The following is a 17,963-nucleotide window of genomic DNA, read 5'->3' as shown; positions in this document are numbered from 1 at the left end:
GCAATTTAAGTCTAAGTCTAGAACAACCATTTAATGCCTAAGCCCAGCCGTGTAGTCCATGCCTAAGCCTAACGAGCTGTTTTGTGCCTAAACCTAACGAGCTGTTTTGTGCCTAAACCTAACGAGTAGTTTTTCCTTACTAAACCGAGTCGATTTTAGTGCCTAAACTTAACCGACTCCTTTCCAGTGACAACAACACTTAAAATAACACAAATCTAAGAGTAAAAATCCGTTCCTTGTATGACTCAAACTGTGGTTTCTGGTTTGAGCACTGAAAGCTATCACACACACCACCGTCCCCCTCCAGCCTCAAATGTGACCTTTTTGCCCTTTAAAAGTGGAAAATTTTACTTGGAAACAAATCATACATCTGAAAGTCTGTGTCCAAAAACACATAAGAATTCTGAGAAGACTTGACCACTTAAACAGCACTTTCTCATGGCAAAGTCCACCTCGCTTCATATTTCCATTGGAGATGCTGCTGCTGGTGCATACACCAAGCAGGAAATAGTGAGCATCCCGTTAAAGGCCGTCAGATGCCTGCTTACAGGAGAAAAAAAAAAAAAAGAAAGAAAGAAAAAAAAAAAAGAAACAAGATTGCTCTCTTTTCTCATTATATGCACGCTTTGGGCTTCAGATGAAGCAGGATCACAGACGGAAGTGAGAAAGTTGAGAGGAATGCTCAGGTCTACCGGCACAGCCAGCCCTGCAGATTAGAAACTGGCGCACACACACTCTGACTCATAAACATCAGAGCCACATATCAAAAGCATATTACTCGTCCCCGCCAAAAGCTACAAACACAAACCAGAGTGAGGACCTCCGCAGCCTCAGACCACCTTTCTGGGCTCATTTAATGCGAAATACAGTCAGCGTGTGTTAATCAGTAAACTATTAAATATATCCGTTTGCAGACTGAACAGCAGGGAGCATGCAGTGCTTTTTTACATCATTTGTAATAGTTTATTTAGGCAGGAGAAGTCCCTCGCCGAGGTTGTCTTGGCCAACACAGCAGCAGCAGGAAGTGCATAAGAAACAAAGAGGTTTCAAAAGAACAGACCACAAAACAGTAGAGATAAAGTGTCAAGTTCCAAACAACTGCAAGAAACATAGATTTAGATCTTGCTCTGAATGAGGGGGCATTACAGTCAGGATTTCCTACTAAATGACTCAAAATAAGTCGACAGTTCAAATCTAATGGACATGAGCCGGCATGCAAAGGGAGGAATACAATCAGAGGGTGTGATCAGAGGGTATATTAGACAACAGCTATCACAAAAATCCATAAAGTCCTTTCTCTGTTAATTCCCAAATTTAAAAAAAAAAAAAAAAACCCTTTAAGCCTATGTTATTGTAAAAAAAACAAAAACAAACAAAAGAAGAACAATCATATGGTCTATATATATTAAAAAAATAATAATAATAATCAGAACGATGTGAGATTTGGAAAAACCTTTACACTTTTTAGAGCATGAATACCAGTCAGCTAAGTCAGGGAGCACTGATGATGCTGAACTCTTTACCAAATTTGATGCAGAAGCATGAAGGACCACAAGGTTTCACCCATTTTAGTCATAACAGTCTGGGTTTTTCCTGGCTCCGTGTGGCCTGCGTGAGGAGGTGCCTATGCACACAACCACAACTGGCCCCACATGTAATTAATGCAAAAGGTGCTAGTTACTGCAGTTATGATTCAGTAAAGGACTAGATTTTACACTCCCGGACAATGCATTGCTTTTAATGGAGAAAATCTTGAGGGATGGCTGTTATGAGGAAAAGCAGCCCAGAAACTTTGCCAGCAGCACACATCGTTGTGTGCCTCAACTTTCGTTCTTTTACCCAAGCTAACCTGCCATTTTCCCTGGTTAGGTTTAGGGATTAGAGATCTGATCTAAATTGTTAAAATTTGGGACACATTGTCAGTAGTGGACCTTGGATTCATCGGGCGTTTTGGCCATTATCACTAGACACCCCTTATCCTTTGGACATTTGATAAACGGGGGGGGGGGGGGGGGGGGGGGGGGTGTCAATACAGTGCGTGGCGATATTGTATTGATAAAGGGACACAAATTATTGATATTTTATTAAATAAATGAAAATACCTGGGAATCAGATGAAGAAAAAGGGCCCATCTCATGCACCGCCATCCTGAGATCATGTTAGCCAAGCAAACGTACATTAAGTCAGCTCAACGAAAAAAACGTCCAAAAATGGACACACTCAACGAAACAAAGCTACGTCCTAATTCAACAGCTCAGTCACACGGATAAAAATAGGACAGCAACCTTGCCTCTGATTGGTGTTTCTACTGAATCTTTTCACATTCTGTGAACGACTGTGGTAACTAAATGCTCGCCCAGAGCTTGAGGGTGTTGCGCACTGACAACCACTTTTATCGCAAGATGGCTGCACAGGTCACCTGGGTGGCAACCTTTCTGCAAACAGTCACAGTCTGACTTGGACCGACTGCAGTCGCTCTGAGAGATTATAGAAGGTTTGTGAATACCTGCGTTCTAATTTATAAATACAGACGGATTGCCAACATGTTATGAGTCTTTGCGAACAGGCACAACTTGACTAAACCAGCTACCAGCTGGTTGCGTTCCGGTTAGGTTCCTGAAGAGCAGGAAGTTTACTGAGTGCAAATTTAATATTTACATGTGAACTTCTGTTTATGCATACAGCAACAGATACGTGATATTTGATGATTTATCACAGTTAATTACTTTATTATCAGAAACACATTGCATGTAATTGCTAACTAAGCCTATCCAATTGCAAACTTCATTAATTAACAACATTAGTACGGTGTTGGTATGCTTGACAGTCTTATTTTGTAGCAAAAAATAACTTAAACAGATAACTTTAGCTTATTGGATTAAACATACTGACAAAGTTTAACTTTTGGAGAATTTGCAGTTGAAAAAATGTGATAAATCAAATCACATGTTACTACAATACTCAGCTTTTTCAAAATGTTAAAAACTGCGATAATATTGTATGATAGGCAGGTTACCAACCAACGTAGTGATCCAAGCAACGAGCAACTTTTAAACAAAGTGTATGGTGGAAGAATGCTGGATTTATAATTTAAGTGTCTTTAAACGCATATCTTAAAAATGAAATGCTGAAGTCAGCGGCTCCTCTGGATTAAGGCCATGTCATGATAATGGTGTTAGAGCTGAATGCTGAACATGCCAGATGAGTTCGAGGAAGTTAATCCCAATAACTGCACAAACAGCTTAATGCCAGAGAAATGGATCAATACAACGCTTTTCTGCCAACCGTGCTCGCTGCGCTATTTTAAAAACGAGGGGTGGACACAATAAGACGAACAGCACGGCAAACAGGCAAATACTCGTAAATCTTTTCTGTGGGGACTGTTTTTGGTGGTTATTTGAGGGGACTGCGTTGGGTTGTGTGGTGTTGCACAAGCGCTTGGGTTATTGCCTCCTTTAAGCTTAAATTACATTACCAAACCAGAAAATAATCTTGCGCCGCTTGGCTACGTGGCCACAGCAAACATTATGAAAAATGCTCGAAGCAAGCCGTCACTGTGCAGTAAATAAACATGTGTTGGGCTGCCTGTAATGTCACAACAGTGCTGCAAAAACCACACAATGGTACATGAGCTGGACGTGTTACAACAATGACTCAGCGATGAGGAGATGTTCAGTGTGTTCAGCGTGAGACGATCCACTCACCATCAGAGATACTCTATATAATACAGACCGAGTGTCAGCATACTGAGAATAACTGCAGTAACCCAAGCTGAAGCCAACGGGTGTGTGAGGGAGTGGGCTGCAGAGAGGGGTCCTGTGAGCTCTACAATGTGGGGAAATGTAAAGCCATCAGAACAGTAAATATAAAATATATAATATTACCCTGGGTTTGAGTGCAGGTCGGTCTGTGTGATGACTGAAAAGCTCGGGAAGACTCCTGGAAACATTATAAATAATTAAAACTGACCACCATTACACTCACTCTACCAGCTGTAGCGTGTACAACTATCCGAACAACATTTGCCAGAGAAAACGTGGAAAATCTCTCCTCACGGGAGAAACGTGCACTTCTTTTATGCAGGCTTTGTTTATGCAGGCTATCTGCTGCTGTTGACTACAAAACTACATTATTTTCCAAAGGCCTATTGTTCCATTAACACAAGATTAAACCCGCGAAAGTCACCCCCAGGGCTCCTAACATTTGTTTGGTTTGCTGCAGACACGTCACAGTATCCAGCCCACATTTGATTTCTAAGAAAAGGTCATGCCTAAGCGCACCTGCACGCCCGTACCTGCAGGATTTATGAGGGAAAACACGCCGCCAAGTCAGCCATATTTTCTCATTCAACACTGTGAGCATTTATAAAAAAAAAAAAAAAAGCTCACATAAACAACTTCCTCCACACAACATTTCACTTTGTTGTCACAAGCAGTCTTTTCTCCCCGCTTTTACACTTTTTGTGACAGCAGAAAGATCAGGAAAATAAATAAATAAATAAATAAAAATAAGGAGGTACTGGCGATGATCCCAGCTGTTCACACAAGAGCAGCAAAGGAAAGAGACAGGGCGCAACAAGTTTCACCTCGTCTAACATCTCACAACTGACTGTGGCAACACTCGGGTACTGTTGCGTCCTCCAGTCAATCTTTAGAGGTCTAAAACATAAAAAGAGGCGATGCTCTCGACATCATATACTTTTTTAAAGCCACATCTGAGGTGCTTTTGACTCAAAAGGGGAAAAGTCACAGTAAACATCTGTGAATTGAAGTATGAGTCTGCAATATCCGGTTAGTATGCATGACTGGTGCCATCTGAAAAGACAGTGGAGCAACGTTTTACATGTCTAACTAAACTTGGATGTGCAGAAGGAGTGAGCATGAGACCTTTGAGATAAATTTAAAGCTGCACTAATCAACAAATCCATCCGTCTGCAGACGTTTCACTTCCACTTTCGGTAGACTTTGAACGGAAAGGAAATTATACATTTATCCGTGCCTCATCTATATGCGGCGGCAATTAAAAATGGATGCAAATATTTTACTTTCAGCTAAATGGGCTGCAGGGCTTTTTCTGTCTCAAAATGTGCCTGTAGGAAACCTTACTAAACAGAAGTCTGTGCAGTTTACTCCTTCCTTTTTCATTAAAAAAAACAAAAAACAAATAAATAAACAAAAAAATAAATAAATCACGTGGAAGAGGAAAAAGCCTTATTGACAGAGCCCTAACACTCCCCTCTCCACTCCCTTTTAGAGCCACACATGGAGGGGAAAGTGATAGTAAGCAATTGTGAAATAAAGTATGAGTCTGCAATATCCGGGTGACACACTGAAGTGACTTGAGCCATCTTTAAAGACGGTGGAGTAACTTTGTGCATGTCTGACTACACTCAGGGGTTCCTAAATTGCAGCAGGACCGAGCTTGAAACCTTTGAGACGAATCTGAAGTAGGACATTGCACTTTCCAAACACACTGTCAACAAATCGGACTGTCTGGATGTTTCATTTCCACTTCTGGGCAGACAGGAAATTATATACTGTGGTTATACTGAAACACTGATGCAAAGATTAAGCATGCAGTCTATCCCAGTGCTGGACTGCAAAAAAAGAGTCCTCATTTTCAGGTACTTGATATTACTTGGTAACTGTAGTAACTATTCATGTAAGAAACCTCTAGAAAGAGCATATAAAGCATGCGGTGACTTAAATTAACCAACAGCAGGTCTAATTTCGGACTTTTGCAGGTATGTGTATACTCTGCTGCTGCTGCTCACACTTTATATGAACTCCCAGCGCTTTGAAATCAAGCCACAGCTTTTAAAATAAAAATATGACCGAAGAGAAACCCTGCCCTGAACCTGCTGCCCCATCTGTCACTGTGTGTGCATTTCCTTTAATGAAGCTTCATTTGCTGCCTGTAAGCGCGCAGTCCTAATCCACAGCCATACGGTTCGTTTAAAACTGTGCACACACGCCAAACAGCTGATAGCCTGGTCATCGGTGGTGCTGTGGGTCAGGCATGTATCGCTCAGCGTCTGTGGATAAATTAAGGGAAATCCTGCTAAGCATCGGAGCCTAATGCCTCCTGTCTGAGAACCCGTCCGTTGTTCTGAAAGGGGAAGTTAACGGTACACCGAGGATGTAACACCGTCATGCTCGCATTTACCCCTCCTTTTACTTTAACGCCAACTTAACCCTACCTAGGTTTGATTTTACCTGATTTTTTTTTTTAATTCAACAGTTTTGCCTTCGAGGAGCAAAGTCTAACACTCAGAGCAAGCTTCAATGAATGGCATCCGTCAGACAGCGAAGGTGACTAGCAGAAAGGGGAGAAAGAGTGCGAATAAAGTAGTATTTTCTTTGTGTTTTACCTTGATGCTCGCGGAGAAACACGGCAACCGTCGGCTGGACACCACGCTACAAGCAGCGGTACGGGCTCAAAGAAAGGGAACAGCGATTTGCTGCCGCTGTTTCCGGGTTAGCTATCCAGCGTCAAACGAGAGGGGAGTTCGGTTTGTCCCACCTCTGAGCGCGGATGGGGGTGAGTTACACACCTTCCTCCCCCCTCCAGAACTGAAAATAGATGCGCCCGGTCAGCCGACACGCGCGATATTGTTTCAGCGGTCACCTCCACTGTATCACTACTAAAATAGATTTAATGGAACCCACCGCCGCGTAAATTAGGTCTTATTAGACGGTAGGTGCAGTGTTTGCACTTAGTTCTTCGATCGGACATCAAAGCTGAAGCCTTTCTACCGACGTGCCCTTAGGCAATAAACTAGCATAGCGTCTCTAGGAGACGCTGTTCTGTTATTTCGCCCCAGAATCTATCAGTGTGTTTTAATCCTCGATTTCCATGCATGCCATTGAAATTATTCGTGCTAATAATGACGCTGACTACTTTAATTTACAAAATATGGTGAGATTATTCATTCATTTATTTATGCTACTGGCACTGCCTATATCTCACTCTCCTCTTTTAATGTCCTCCTTCATTACATCCATGAATATTGTCTGTGGTTTTTTCCTCCTGTCTGGCAGTTCCGTCTTCAACATCCTTTTCCTGGTATATCCACTGTCCCTCCTCTGCACGTCTCTAACTTTGTCTCCAAGCTCAGTCTGAGCTGTCCCTCTGACAGGGGCGCCTCCAGATTTTGTTTTATAGGGGTGGCCATATGGGGGCCACTAAAAATATTGGGGTGGCACACCAAAAACAGATTTTCCTGTTTTATTATGCTGTTGTCAAATATAGGTTACTTTAAAAAAAGAAAGTTTATATCACTGAAAATGGGCACATATGAAAACCAAATAAGATTTTCAAATCTATAATAACCTGTTTTAAGTAGGAATAAACAAGTTAATGTTTCAACTCATTGTAGGGCTTCTTCTTCTCTCTTATGGTCCCGTTTATTAGTATTATTACCAACACAGGACAGTCCTGAAGATGTTAAGTGAAAATCATCTTCAGTTCTTCCTTCTGCCACCCTCTCCAAACCATACAGCACAGGAGGTCTGCTATCCTTCTCTCCTAAACCACTCTGATAACTCATCTCCACCCACTGAAGATGCAAATCTTTAAAAAGGCTATATATACACGGATCAGGCGTAACAGTATGACCACAAAAAAACAGCCCTGACCCATCAAGGCGTGAACTCCACTAGACCCCTGAAGGTGTACTGTGGTATCTGGCGCCAAGATCTTAGCAACAGATCCTTTACGTCTTGTAAATTGTCTTGTAAGCATCCCACAGATGCTTGATTGGATTGAGATATGGGGAAAGTCAAAATCTCAAACCATTCCTGGACCATTTCTTTGCTTTGTGCATTATCCTGGTGAAAGACGCCATAGCCATTAGGCAATACGTCTCAATGAGAGGGTGTACATGGTCTGCAGCAATGCTTAGGTAGTTGGTACGTGTCAAAGTAACATCCACATGGATGACTGACCAGGCCACCTTGTTCATTGCTTTGTAGTCCAGTTCATTGTTGCCGCTTTCAGCGGTGGATAGGACACCCCGACTGATCTGCAGTAGGTCATCTGTTGGATTGAACCACTGCACTCCCACATGGATCAGAGAGAAGGCTCTCTGATCCATGTGGGGAGTGAAGTGGTTGCCCATAAACCTGTTGTTGGTTCACCACTGTTCCTTCCTTGGACCGCTTTTGATCGATACTGACCACTGCAGACCAGGAACACCCCACAAGAGCTGCAGTACAGCTGCAGTAATTTGGTATATACTATTGGTATAGTTTTTTCCATAATCACAGTAATATATATTATTTTGATTTTTATCCCCTGTCATCATTCACCTGCTGAATTCTTACTGGGTTGTGTTGACATTTAAATGGTCTGTTGACCCACTTTCAGGCACTTTTTTTTTCCTCATTGTGGAAGGAAAATGGCCTGAAAGTGGGTTGACATGCCTTTATGCAAAAATAGATATCTGAAAGGTATGTAGTATGTGAAGTTAAAATGAACAGAAATTGTTAAATTCTGTACCCTCAAACTTTGGAACATAAAATGTTTTTATGAAAATTGAATCTGGTTGATTGATGATTGATGGTGAACTCGGGTCTTGAAAATTAAAACAAAATGCACATATTAACAAAAATATTTTCTGATTTATAATTAGAGTACCATCTGTAAATTCAGACTTTCTCCTGATATTTTTGTTTCTGTGGTACAACTTGTCATATTTGCTCAACCCAGCATGAAAGCTGAATTTGTCTGACTAAGAAATTCTTATGAAAAAGGCTTCCACGTGCTTTATTTTGTAGTGTTGTGAACTTCATCTATATATCATTTAGAAATCGTCACTAATTATCTTTTGTAATTTGAAGTTTTTATTAGTGTGTGCTCAAATATGGGACTTTGCTGGAGTGCTAGCTCTTCTTTTTCATATTTTAACTAGCCAATACTCAGATATTTCGTAATGTATTTGTCCCAAATTACAGATGCTGATTCATTTGGATGATAATAAAGTTCAGTGAAAAGTTCATGTTTTTATTTCTAGTAGTTTTTAAGATATTCACGTTCAAACATTGGAGCAGATTTCACTGAGCAAAAAAAACGTTAGTTTGATTTGAAATTAAGTGAGCCTCCTGCCCAAATGTTTAATGATTTATAGTTATTAAAACAGCTACAAACATGGCTCATGAAGGGTTGGATCAGCATTATCGCTCATTGTGATTAAACTCCATACATTCAAAATATCAGCTGTGCTCTTCCCACTACATTAAAACCAGCAGACTCTCTGTATGATGGATTTGATCTGTTTTGTCATTATGTTTTTGACACAGATACTAAATGTGCCCGATATCTGTTTGGTTCACTCTTCAGCAATCAGTAAGAGTGAGACAGGTGTTGAGAGGGCTCCAGCTCCAGAGAAAGACTCACCTGGCTGTAATTTGAGCTCATCAGAGGATCCATGATGAAAGGCCCTAAGAGAGAAGTGAGTGTAATGGTCTGTTTCTGCACACTGATCAAAAGATCACGCTGAAACATTGGGACTTTTTAAAAAAAATACAGATTAAATTCACAAAGCAGATCAGTATATTTTTTAAATTCCCAGCTTCAAAGCCACTTTGCCTTTAAGCAGCATTTATTTGTCATCAAAGTGTGACTGATCCCAATTAAGCTTGATTAAGCAGCACACCTGTCTTCAGTTATGCATCCTCTGGGGGCTATAAAGGCTCTCCAAAGACGATGGCCAGATCTATTTGCTAGAGAACAACAGCTTCTGAAGCTCTGCAGCTCTTTTGATTAAGCTTTGCAACGCCACCTCCAACCATGGGAAGAGAGAAGACTCACGTTAACGTGGTGATCATCGGCCATGTTGACAGTGGGAAATCCACCACCACCGGACACCTGGTCTACAAGTGTGGAGGAATTGATCAAAGGAGGCTGGAGAAATTTGAGAAGGCTGCGAATGAAGTGAGTAAAAAAACCAAACAATTTCTGCAAAACTTCCAACTTTTGAAGTGTTAAATTCATTCTGCTTGACTTCCAGATGGGGAAGAGCTCCTTTAAGTTTGCCTGGGTGCTAGACAAGCTGAAAGCTGAGCGGGAGCGAGGAATCACCATTGATATCACGCTGCTGAAGTTCAACACCCAGAAATACATCATGACTGTAATTGACGCTCCAGGCCACCGTGACTTCATCAAAAACATGATAACTGGGACGTCACAGGTAGGAAGTACATGTGTGCTTGAATATCTGTTGCTATGAACGCTGCCTTTTTCTAAAGCTCATATCATTTCAGGCTGACGTTGCCCTCCTGGTGGTCTCTGCAGCCAAAGGCGAGTACGAGGCCGGCGTGTCTCGGAGTGGTCAGACCAGAGAGCATGCCTTGCTGGCTTATACTCTAGGTGTGAAGCAAATCATAGTCTGTGTGAACAAGATGGACCTGACTGAGCCACCTTACAGCCAGAGCCGCTTCGAGGAAGTGATGCGAGGGGTGAGCGGCTTCCTCAGGAAGATTGGCTACGACACCACGGCTGTGCCCTTCGTTCCGGTTTCGGGCTGGACTGGGGAGAACATGATCACCGCATCTCAAAGGGTAAAGATGTTTTCAGGCTTTTTTTCCCCTTTAAAACCCCAGAAGTTGGCTTGCAATGCTGTAAAAGTGACGTCTACACAGATGCCGTGGTTTCAAGGCTGGAAGGTGAGACGAAGGGAAGGGAATAAAAGTGGGAGGACGCTGCTTGAAGTCCTGGACTCGATTCAACCACCTGTGCGCACAGTCAACAAGCCACTACGATTACCTCTGCAGGATGTCTACAAAATTGGAGGTGATGTTAATCGGTGCTTTTGTTCCCATTTTCTTGATTTCTTGGTCTGAGCTCAAAATACCAGCTTCATTTATTTAAAAATGCAGCAGAGGAAGTACAGTATTGTTTGTAGAGTAGAAAATGTCTTTAAATATGCTGAAATTCAAGTGTTTCTTACTCCTCCAGGAGTTGGGACGGTACCAGTGGGTAAAATTGAAACCGGTGTCCTGAAGCCTGGCATGATGCTGACGTTCTCCCCTGCCAAGCTCACTGCAGAGGTCAAGTCTATCGAGATGCACCACCAGGGGCTGGAGACGGCTCTGCCAGGCCACAATGTTGGCTTTAACATCAAGAACGTGTCCGTGAAGAACCTGCGGCGTGGGGACGTGGCTGGGAACGCTCAGCAGGATCCTCCTTCAGATGTTAAAAGCTTTGATGCTCAGGTTGGTTCACTGCAGTAAGAAATTGCCTCACTTTTTTGGTTTGTTTCCGCTAAACTTTGCTTCTGTCCTAGGTGATAATCCTGAACCACCCAGGGAAGATCAAAGCAGGCTACTCCCCAGTTCTGGACTGCCACACAGCCCACGTCACCTGCCGCTTCGCCGAGCTGAAGGAGAAGCTCGACCGCCGCACGGGCAAGAAGCTGGAGGACAACCCGCAGATCGTCATGTCTGGAGATGCAGCCACAGTCAAACTGGTCCCCATCAAGCCCATGTGTGTGGAGAGCTTCTTCACATACCCTCCTTTAGGTAAGCACAGATCTCTTCATGCACGCAACTCTGCATTTGAGTCTCCTGGTTGCGCCCTTGTTTAGGATGGCTCTTCTTCACAGGTCGCTTCGCGGCGAGAGACCTGAAGCAGACGGTCGCTGTAGGAGTCATCAAGTCAGTGGAGAAGAACCACGGCTCAAAACCTCACAAAGCTCAAGTTTGTAAATAAGTTTGTGGTTTACCAGAGGTCTGGTAATGCTGCTTCATGGGAAGAGTTTTATTTGATGAAATGTATTTGTGTTGTGACACAAAAAGCTTATGTTGTCTTTAAAGTGTATAGTATTCCTGTGTTGATAAACCCAGAAGTAGAGTTGGATTTTTTTTTTTTTTTTTTTTTTTTTTTTTTTTTTGGTTTAAAATTGAATCTCTCAAAATAAAGTAGTGTGGAGAAGAACTGGTTTAAGTGTCTTTACTGTTGAACCGGCAACTGCATCTTAATGTACATCTGAAAGAACTTCAACTAAACTCTCTTCAGGGATAGTTTTTAAATATTGCTTAAAGCTGAATGGGAAGAAGCCTCAGCATCTCATGGTGCATAACATCTCTAGTTTGTAATAAAGTCATGCTTTTAAATTGTAAGGCACCAAATGCAGAGTTGATTGGTTCTAATGAGTATGGTCTGGATTTTTAAGTACATTCACAACATGGCATCTGAAATCAAAACTTTTAATGTTTTGATTGGCACTTGGCGTCACTTTAGTGTCCTGTACTGGTAGTTTGTGCCTTGCTTTGGCAAAAAATGCTAGTGTCAAACTTAAATGTGATAAATGGGGGTTTAAAGTTTTCAATGTTTCTCTCCCTTCAACTTGAGTCTCTTTACTCTAGATTTAAGGCTACTTAAAATGTTTTTGGTTGGTGTGCATATTTAACAGGCTACCTAGAGGTAGTACTTTAAGCCTGAATCCAATAGTCTACATTACTGTATTGCAACTGTGCTTTATACTGCATGTTGAAATACACTCTGAGAACTCAAATCAGTGTAATGCTATGCTAGTAAAACACCAACCTCTAACAGCATATTTAAGTACTTAAATGTAACATTGGCAGTAAAAGCTTTTAATATAGAAACAATGGTAAGATGGCGTTTACACAAGTAGCCAACTTTTATCTGACGAACCCCAAAATTAAATTCCTGAGAAATCCCAAATATTTCTCAGGCTTAACGACATCAACAGTAACTTTAGAAATGCATGCTTGGCTTATAAAGATCCCAGCAGACGCAATAAAGACCTCAAAACCACATGGCGACCAAATAAAAGACAAAAGCTCGAAGTTTAAATACAGCACTTTTAATGATACAATGGGTTGATGGGTTTGTTCCTTAACATGGGAAGAACTGCAGGTCTGTGTGGACCAGGTGAAAATACATCGGCTCTCTAAAGTCCACCTCGTCTAAAAAGACATCTCTGGTTCACAGGTAAACCTGGAAATGTACTAAATCCAAGGGGCAACTGCTGGAGCTGAAACGAAGCCAGCAGGGAAACTGCAGTTCCTCTGGTGGCCACTTGAGGCTGGCTCCAGAAGGGAGTAGACTCCCATGTTAAAATAACTTGACAGCATTAAGAAGCATGTTTACAGCCTGGTAGAAAAACAAACATTTTTGGTCTCAGGGGTAGTTTCTACCCCCTTAACTTTTTTTAAAACTCATCCATCTAGGTATATAAGTTAGGGGTGTGGCCACATAGACTGAAAGGCATCCCAATTGTCTGCTAGGCCTCGTCCACTTTGTGCTGTTGGTGCCTTTCAGACCATTTTTAATAGATCTCAACTAATATCATAGTTGTGTGGTAGAGACCATCCAAGAAGTTTCTCCTTCAATTTTGCCGAGTTAGATTCTAGTATTAATATCATTAGTGTGTTACTCAGCACACCCATACTGTTTATGAACGCAGCGTGCCATATAAGGTAACTTCTGGCTTTGAAAAGCCAACATGGCACCGACTAAAACGGCGCCGAAGCTTCAAAAAATACAGAGTCCAAAACCGGCGACCATCTCCGTCCGTCTTTTATACTGCCTACGACTGAATCCAGTAACGGAGAATGATATCACATGACTCAAACTAAAAAAAGGAAAAAAATTCAAGCTCATGAGGTTTTACAAGACACTGAACTGTGAACACAGGTTGTTGTGAGACTTCTAGCCTGTCAGAAAAATCAAGTTATTGCTAAGATGTCCTCTGGAGTTTCCCGTACTTGTCATTAATAGTGGCTTTTAACAACAGGATACCTTTTGCGTAGTCCTGCTTTATATTAATAGTGGCTCTTCAAACCCTGAGGTGAGCGTCGTCGAACGCAGCACTCCACTCATTTCCAGTCATTGTTACACCATGCACAGAATAAGGTCAAAGGACTGTGGAGATGGCGTTGAGTTCACACACAGAGCATACATACAGTGAACAGTGTAACAAGGAGTAAATTAGTGACCTACAGTGAACCACAGGCGTTGATATTCCACCACACAGTAGCAGCAGGTTTCTATACTGTAAAACAACCATAATACGAGTACACACAAAGCAAGCAAGAACAAGGAGTACATTAAATGACTTTTTTTTTCTCTTTCTTCCATCTCGGGAAGAGTCAGTGGGAGACTTCCTGCCTCTTTAGTCAATTGTGGTGGTAAACAGGGATGCAAGACACAAACAATGACATGACCTATTTCACATTCCATTTCGTATTTGTCCTTTTTCCAGAAATATAAGCAGATAGTTATTTGAGGGCCGGTAAAATCAATACAGATAAAATTCAAACTCTACCACCCTGATGCTTAATCTGACAGGCAGAGAGCAATGGTACATGTTTTGTACAATAAAACATGTATGTACACTCACACACAAATATATATATTTACATACATATATACACAGTAACAGCATAAACATAGACTTTTAGGTAAGTGCTAGGGTTTTGAGAGTGGCTTCGTCACAGCCGTGCTATAGGGTTAAGATAATACTGGTAGAGGAAGAATACACACATTCTTTATACAGCATGGATGAGGCATCCATGGCTAGATGAGCCTTCGTGGGGTTTCTTCTTGGTGTGTTGTTTTTTTTTCTTCTTTAGGACACTTGTCTTGTGACAAGAGGTGTTATGAGAGCTATTTACAGGACCTCCCAATTTAGGGAGAGAGGCGTAGTGCAAGTCTTTCTGGCTGTCAGTCACTCAGGATGTGCACAAAAGACATGGGGAATACTCCTTTTCTTTCCGGATCTCCTTCAATGTGCCCGATCTGGAGGCAAAGGAAAGGAATATTGTGTGATTTTGGTTTTTACTAGTTTTTTTTAATAGTTTAAACTGCGAGATATTCAAAAAGTACGCTTAGGCCACACTCACCCACCACTCCTGGTCCTCTTCCCCTGTTACTATAATCACCTCTCCTTCAACAAATGTCAGTTCGTCATCGTTGTCAGCCTGGCAGTCGTAGATCGTCTTCACCCGCCGGGCTTTGTTCTTCCCCTGGACAGAAACAAACAGCAAAACCAGTTCAGTCAGACCACTCTGGCTTTGTATGATTCATAACAGCACCATTACGCATTTAGAGTTTGCCATCTGGGCTTTGACATCATCACTCCCCACAAATATGTTACACTGAAAAAATGGGGAGCGATGATGAAATAAAAAGTCCGTCTTCGAGGTTCGTATCTGGGATGCTATATTTAAATTTACTTTAACTTTAATGGTCACGGGGACAGTGCTGATCCAAGGTGATCGCTCTCCACAAATTGGGATGGCGTCTCTGGAATATGACGAGAAGTAGTGAGGCGTGTTAATTAACTAGCCTGCAGGATTTACTCCATTTATTAATAATAACTGAGATGTATTTAAATTTAGTATAACACAATGTGTCAAGACACATTTAACACTATAAAACAGATTTTTTTAAGAGTAACCATGTTTTTGTTGTAAGACTGAAATGTCTCCTGAGCATCTGGTGAGATCTGAACAAACCTTTGAAGACAGGAACAGTTTACAAAGACATGTCGCGTAGGTGTCAAGTGGTGGTTCTTTTCTATCCGATAGTCGTGTACTGGCATAGTGCATACTTGTAAAGTGCAATCCAGCTGATTAAGTGAAAAATACACCACAGCTGTACATTTTATCTCATGTTCATGCAAACTCTAATAGATATCTTTGCATATGTAAATGTAGGCGTTGTAAATTAAGTCCATATCATATCTGGCACATTGTATCAAACGCCTACAAACCTCAAATATGCTGTTTATCAACAAATTTCGCACCAAAAAAGAGGAAGTGACAGAGCAAACGTATATTCTGGGGTTTTACCAACAGATAAAAAGATCTGTAGGAGTGTTTTCACTGAGTTTATTAAATAAAAGCAGCTTCACTCAGAGGCAGAGTCGATGAGAGTCTCCACTGGGAACAAATTCAACCCATTTATACTCTAAAACTACAAATGATCTCAGACACAGAGATCCAGGATCTTAAGGCAGGTTTGTAACTTTTGTACTTTTCAATCTGAAAAAAAGACATAAGGTCCAGTCTGGATTATACTGTAACAAAAACAATGGCAAGTTTACCTGATATACTATAAACTGGTAGGCATTTAGGAATGCAGGAGTTTGTAGTGTGTTGATGTTAACATTATTTGCATTATGTTAACATTGTTAACATTGTTTGCATTAAGAAAGTGTATGCTGGAGGGGCTTTTGCAATGATTAACATCTATATACGCGATAGCTGAAATATTATATATGAGTACATATACAAAAACGTAAAAATTTCTATGTTTACACTGTTATTTTTATTTTAAAAAGTACTGTATTTGAGGAACCCTTTGAAAGAATATGCGAGTCCATACCGTTGTGATCTTCCTTGGGAGGGGCACAGGTGTCTCTTGGGTCCCTGCAGGGGTCCCGTTGGTGTCTTCAGCAGACTGTTGAGATGGGGTCCCTATATTTGCCTGCTGATTAGGTGACGGTGAGTCTTGAGGCTGCGGGTGCGGTTGAGGTTGTGGTTGAGGATGAGTTTGAGGCGGAGGTGGAGGCTGTATTTGAGGCCTTGGCGTCGGCTCTCCGTGGGGCGCTCTGGGAGCAGACTCGACTGACCCAGGTTTCGGGGGGATGTCTGCAAGATGAGGCTTAGGAGGGAGGTCTTTGAGCTGGGGTTTAGGTGGTAGGTCACCCAGCTGAGGTTTGGGAGGGAGGTCAGAGAGCTGCGGCTTCGGAGGAAGGTCTCCAGGTTTAGGGGGGAGTTCAGACACCTGCGGTTTTGGGGGAAGGTCTCCCGGCTGAGGCCTCTCCACCAGAGGAACCTTCTGCGGGGTTTCAGCTGGCGGCGGAGACTTCTGGAAGACCTCTGGAGGAAGGCTAGGCTTATCCACAGACGGATGGTGTATGGTGTCAATCTTACGCAATGCCACTGGAGAGGTAACCACACAGTGGCTCATTAATACCTTCTTTCATTCAACTCCTTGCACCAAAAACACAAAATATACGAACGTCTGTACCTTTTTGAGGTAGTTTGGGAAGAACCCTTGGACCAAGTGTAGACTTTGTGTTGCTTGAAGTAGAGCTAGAAAAAAAAATTCAGTGAAGTGAAATAACTATATTTGAAAAAAAAACAACCTATTTCATAAAGAAGAGGCTTCAACATCCACACAGAGTTTCTGTCTGATACCTTTGCTGTTGAGGAATGCCTTCAAACTTGTTGGAAACAGGAGACATCTTAGTCACCGGAGGAGGGGTGGAGTCGCTTCCTAAAAATTAACATTGATGATGGCAATACGAGATTATTTAACACCATATTGGAGCGCTGGCAAAGAGATTAATTTAATATAAATATGGAAATAAATCAACATGCTGTGATGGTTAAAAACAACAAAAAAAAACAATGAGGGAGGCGTCATCTGGCTGAGCTTTCCATGAGCCCCTCGTTATTTGGAAACGGGTTGTTGTGCAACTAAATACCATCCTTTTATTAGTGGTTGGGTTTAGAGTGTGCGTGTGTGAGAGACATGGGAACGTAGCCCCAATAACAGTAAAAATTTCCCTAAAGATATGACCACATGTAAAATGTGATTATTTTTTAAATCAAATCCACAGCTGTATAAGTATATTTGTCTCAATATGCACTTTAAAGCTATTCTGAATGCTGATTTGAGGATGTTCACAAAGTAGTGAATTAGATGGCTTATAATGCGACCATATGGAAGTTCTCTGTATATATTTAAACATACAGACTCTGTAGAACAGATTTTTGGTACCATTTGTAGTCAATTTGTAGTCCAAATGTTGTTGGCCAATCAGGATCTAGCGATCTTTGGTTGAACATATTCGCTGGAATACAATTTCAGAATCATCAATTAAACTCCACCAAAATCTGTCTTTTGTTAGCTTTTTAAAATTTATCTGCTACTGTAAACAACAGCTTGGCCCGGGTACCATCTGGCTACACCAGAAAACTGAA

The 17,963-nt window shown here is 41.6% G+C and overlaps 3 protein-coding genes across 9 annotated transcripts in view; 1 reads left to right on the top strand and 2 right to left on the bottom strand.

Moving 5' to 3' along the window:
* Window positions 1–6,543, bottom strand: part of fam49bb (family with sequence similarity 49 member Bb) — a 41,065-nt gene extending 34,522 nt beyond the window's left edge. The window contains exon 1 of one of the 2 annotated variants that reach the window (XM_019363061.2): window positions 6,371–6,543. The gene's annotated coding sequence lies outside the window, so the exon portion shown is untranslated. The remainder of the gene's footprint in view (window positions 1–6,370) is intronic. The other variant, XM_003439245.5, reaches the window with a different exon arrangement.
* A 3,156-nt stretch (window positions 6,544–9,699) lies between these two features.
* On the top strand, window positions 9,700–11,934 carry eef1a1l3 (eukaryotic translation elongation factor 1 alpha 1, like 3). Its single transcript, XM_019363060.2, has 7 exons — window positions 9,700–9,933; window positions 10,010–10,189; window positions 10,263–10,559; window positions 10,641–10,791; window positions 10,957–11,213; window positions 11,285–11,519; window positions 11,603–11,934. The coding sequence occupies exons 1-7, from the start codon at window positions 9,790–9,792 to the stop codon at window positions 11,707–11,709; spliced, it is 1,371 nt and encodes a 456-aa protein (XP_019218605.1). The 5' UTR covers window positions 9,700–9,789; the 3' UTR covers window positions 11,710–11,934.
* An 873-nt stretch (window positions 11,935–12,807) lies between these two features.
* Window positions 12,808–17,963, bottom strand: part of asap1b (ArfGAP with SH3 domain, ankyrin repeat and PH domain 1b) — an 82,393-nt gene continuing 77,237 nt past the window's right edge. For all 6 annotated transcript variants that reach the window (XM_005448981.4, XM_005448978.4, XM_005448982.4 and 3 more), the window contains 5 exons: window positions 17,175–17,253; window positions 17,005–17,069; window positions 16,357–16,916; window positions 14,871–14,993; window positions 12,808–14,766 (listed from right to left, as the gene is read on the bottom strand). In XM_005448981.4, the coding sequence (XP_005449038.1) occupies window positions 14,692–14,766; window positions 14,871–14,993; window positions 16,357–16,916; window positions 17,005–17,069; window positions 17,175–17,253 (902 nt within the window). In that variant the 3' untranslated portion in view covers window positions 12,808–14,691. The remainder of the gene's footprint in view (window positions 14,767–14,870; window positions 14,994–16,356; window positions 16,917–17,004; window positions 17,070–17,174; window positions 17,254–17,963) is intronic.

The sequence above is a fragment of the Oreochromis niloticus genome, linkage group LG9, assembly GCF_001858045.2.
Source record: "Oreochromis niloticus isolate F11D_XX linkage group LG9, O_niloticus_UMD_NMBU, whole genome shotgun sequence".
NCBI lineage: Eukaryota > Metazoa > Chordata > Actinopteri > Cichliformes > Cichlidae > Oreochromis > Oreochromis niloticus.
The sequence above is the reverse complement of the archived record's forward strand: the minus strand, read 5'-3'. Positions and strand labels throughout refer to the sequence as shown.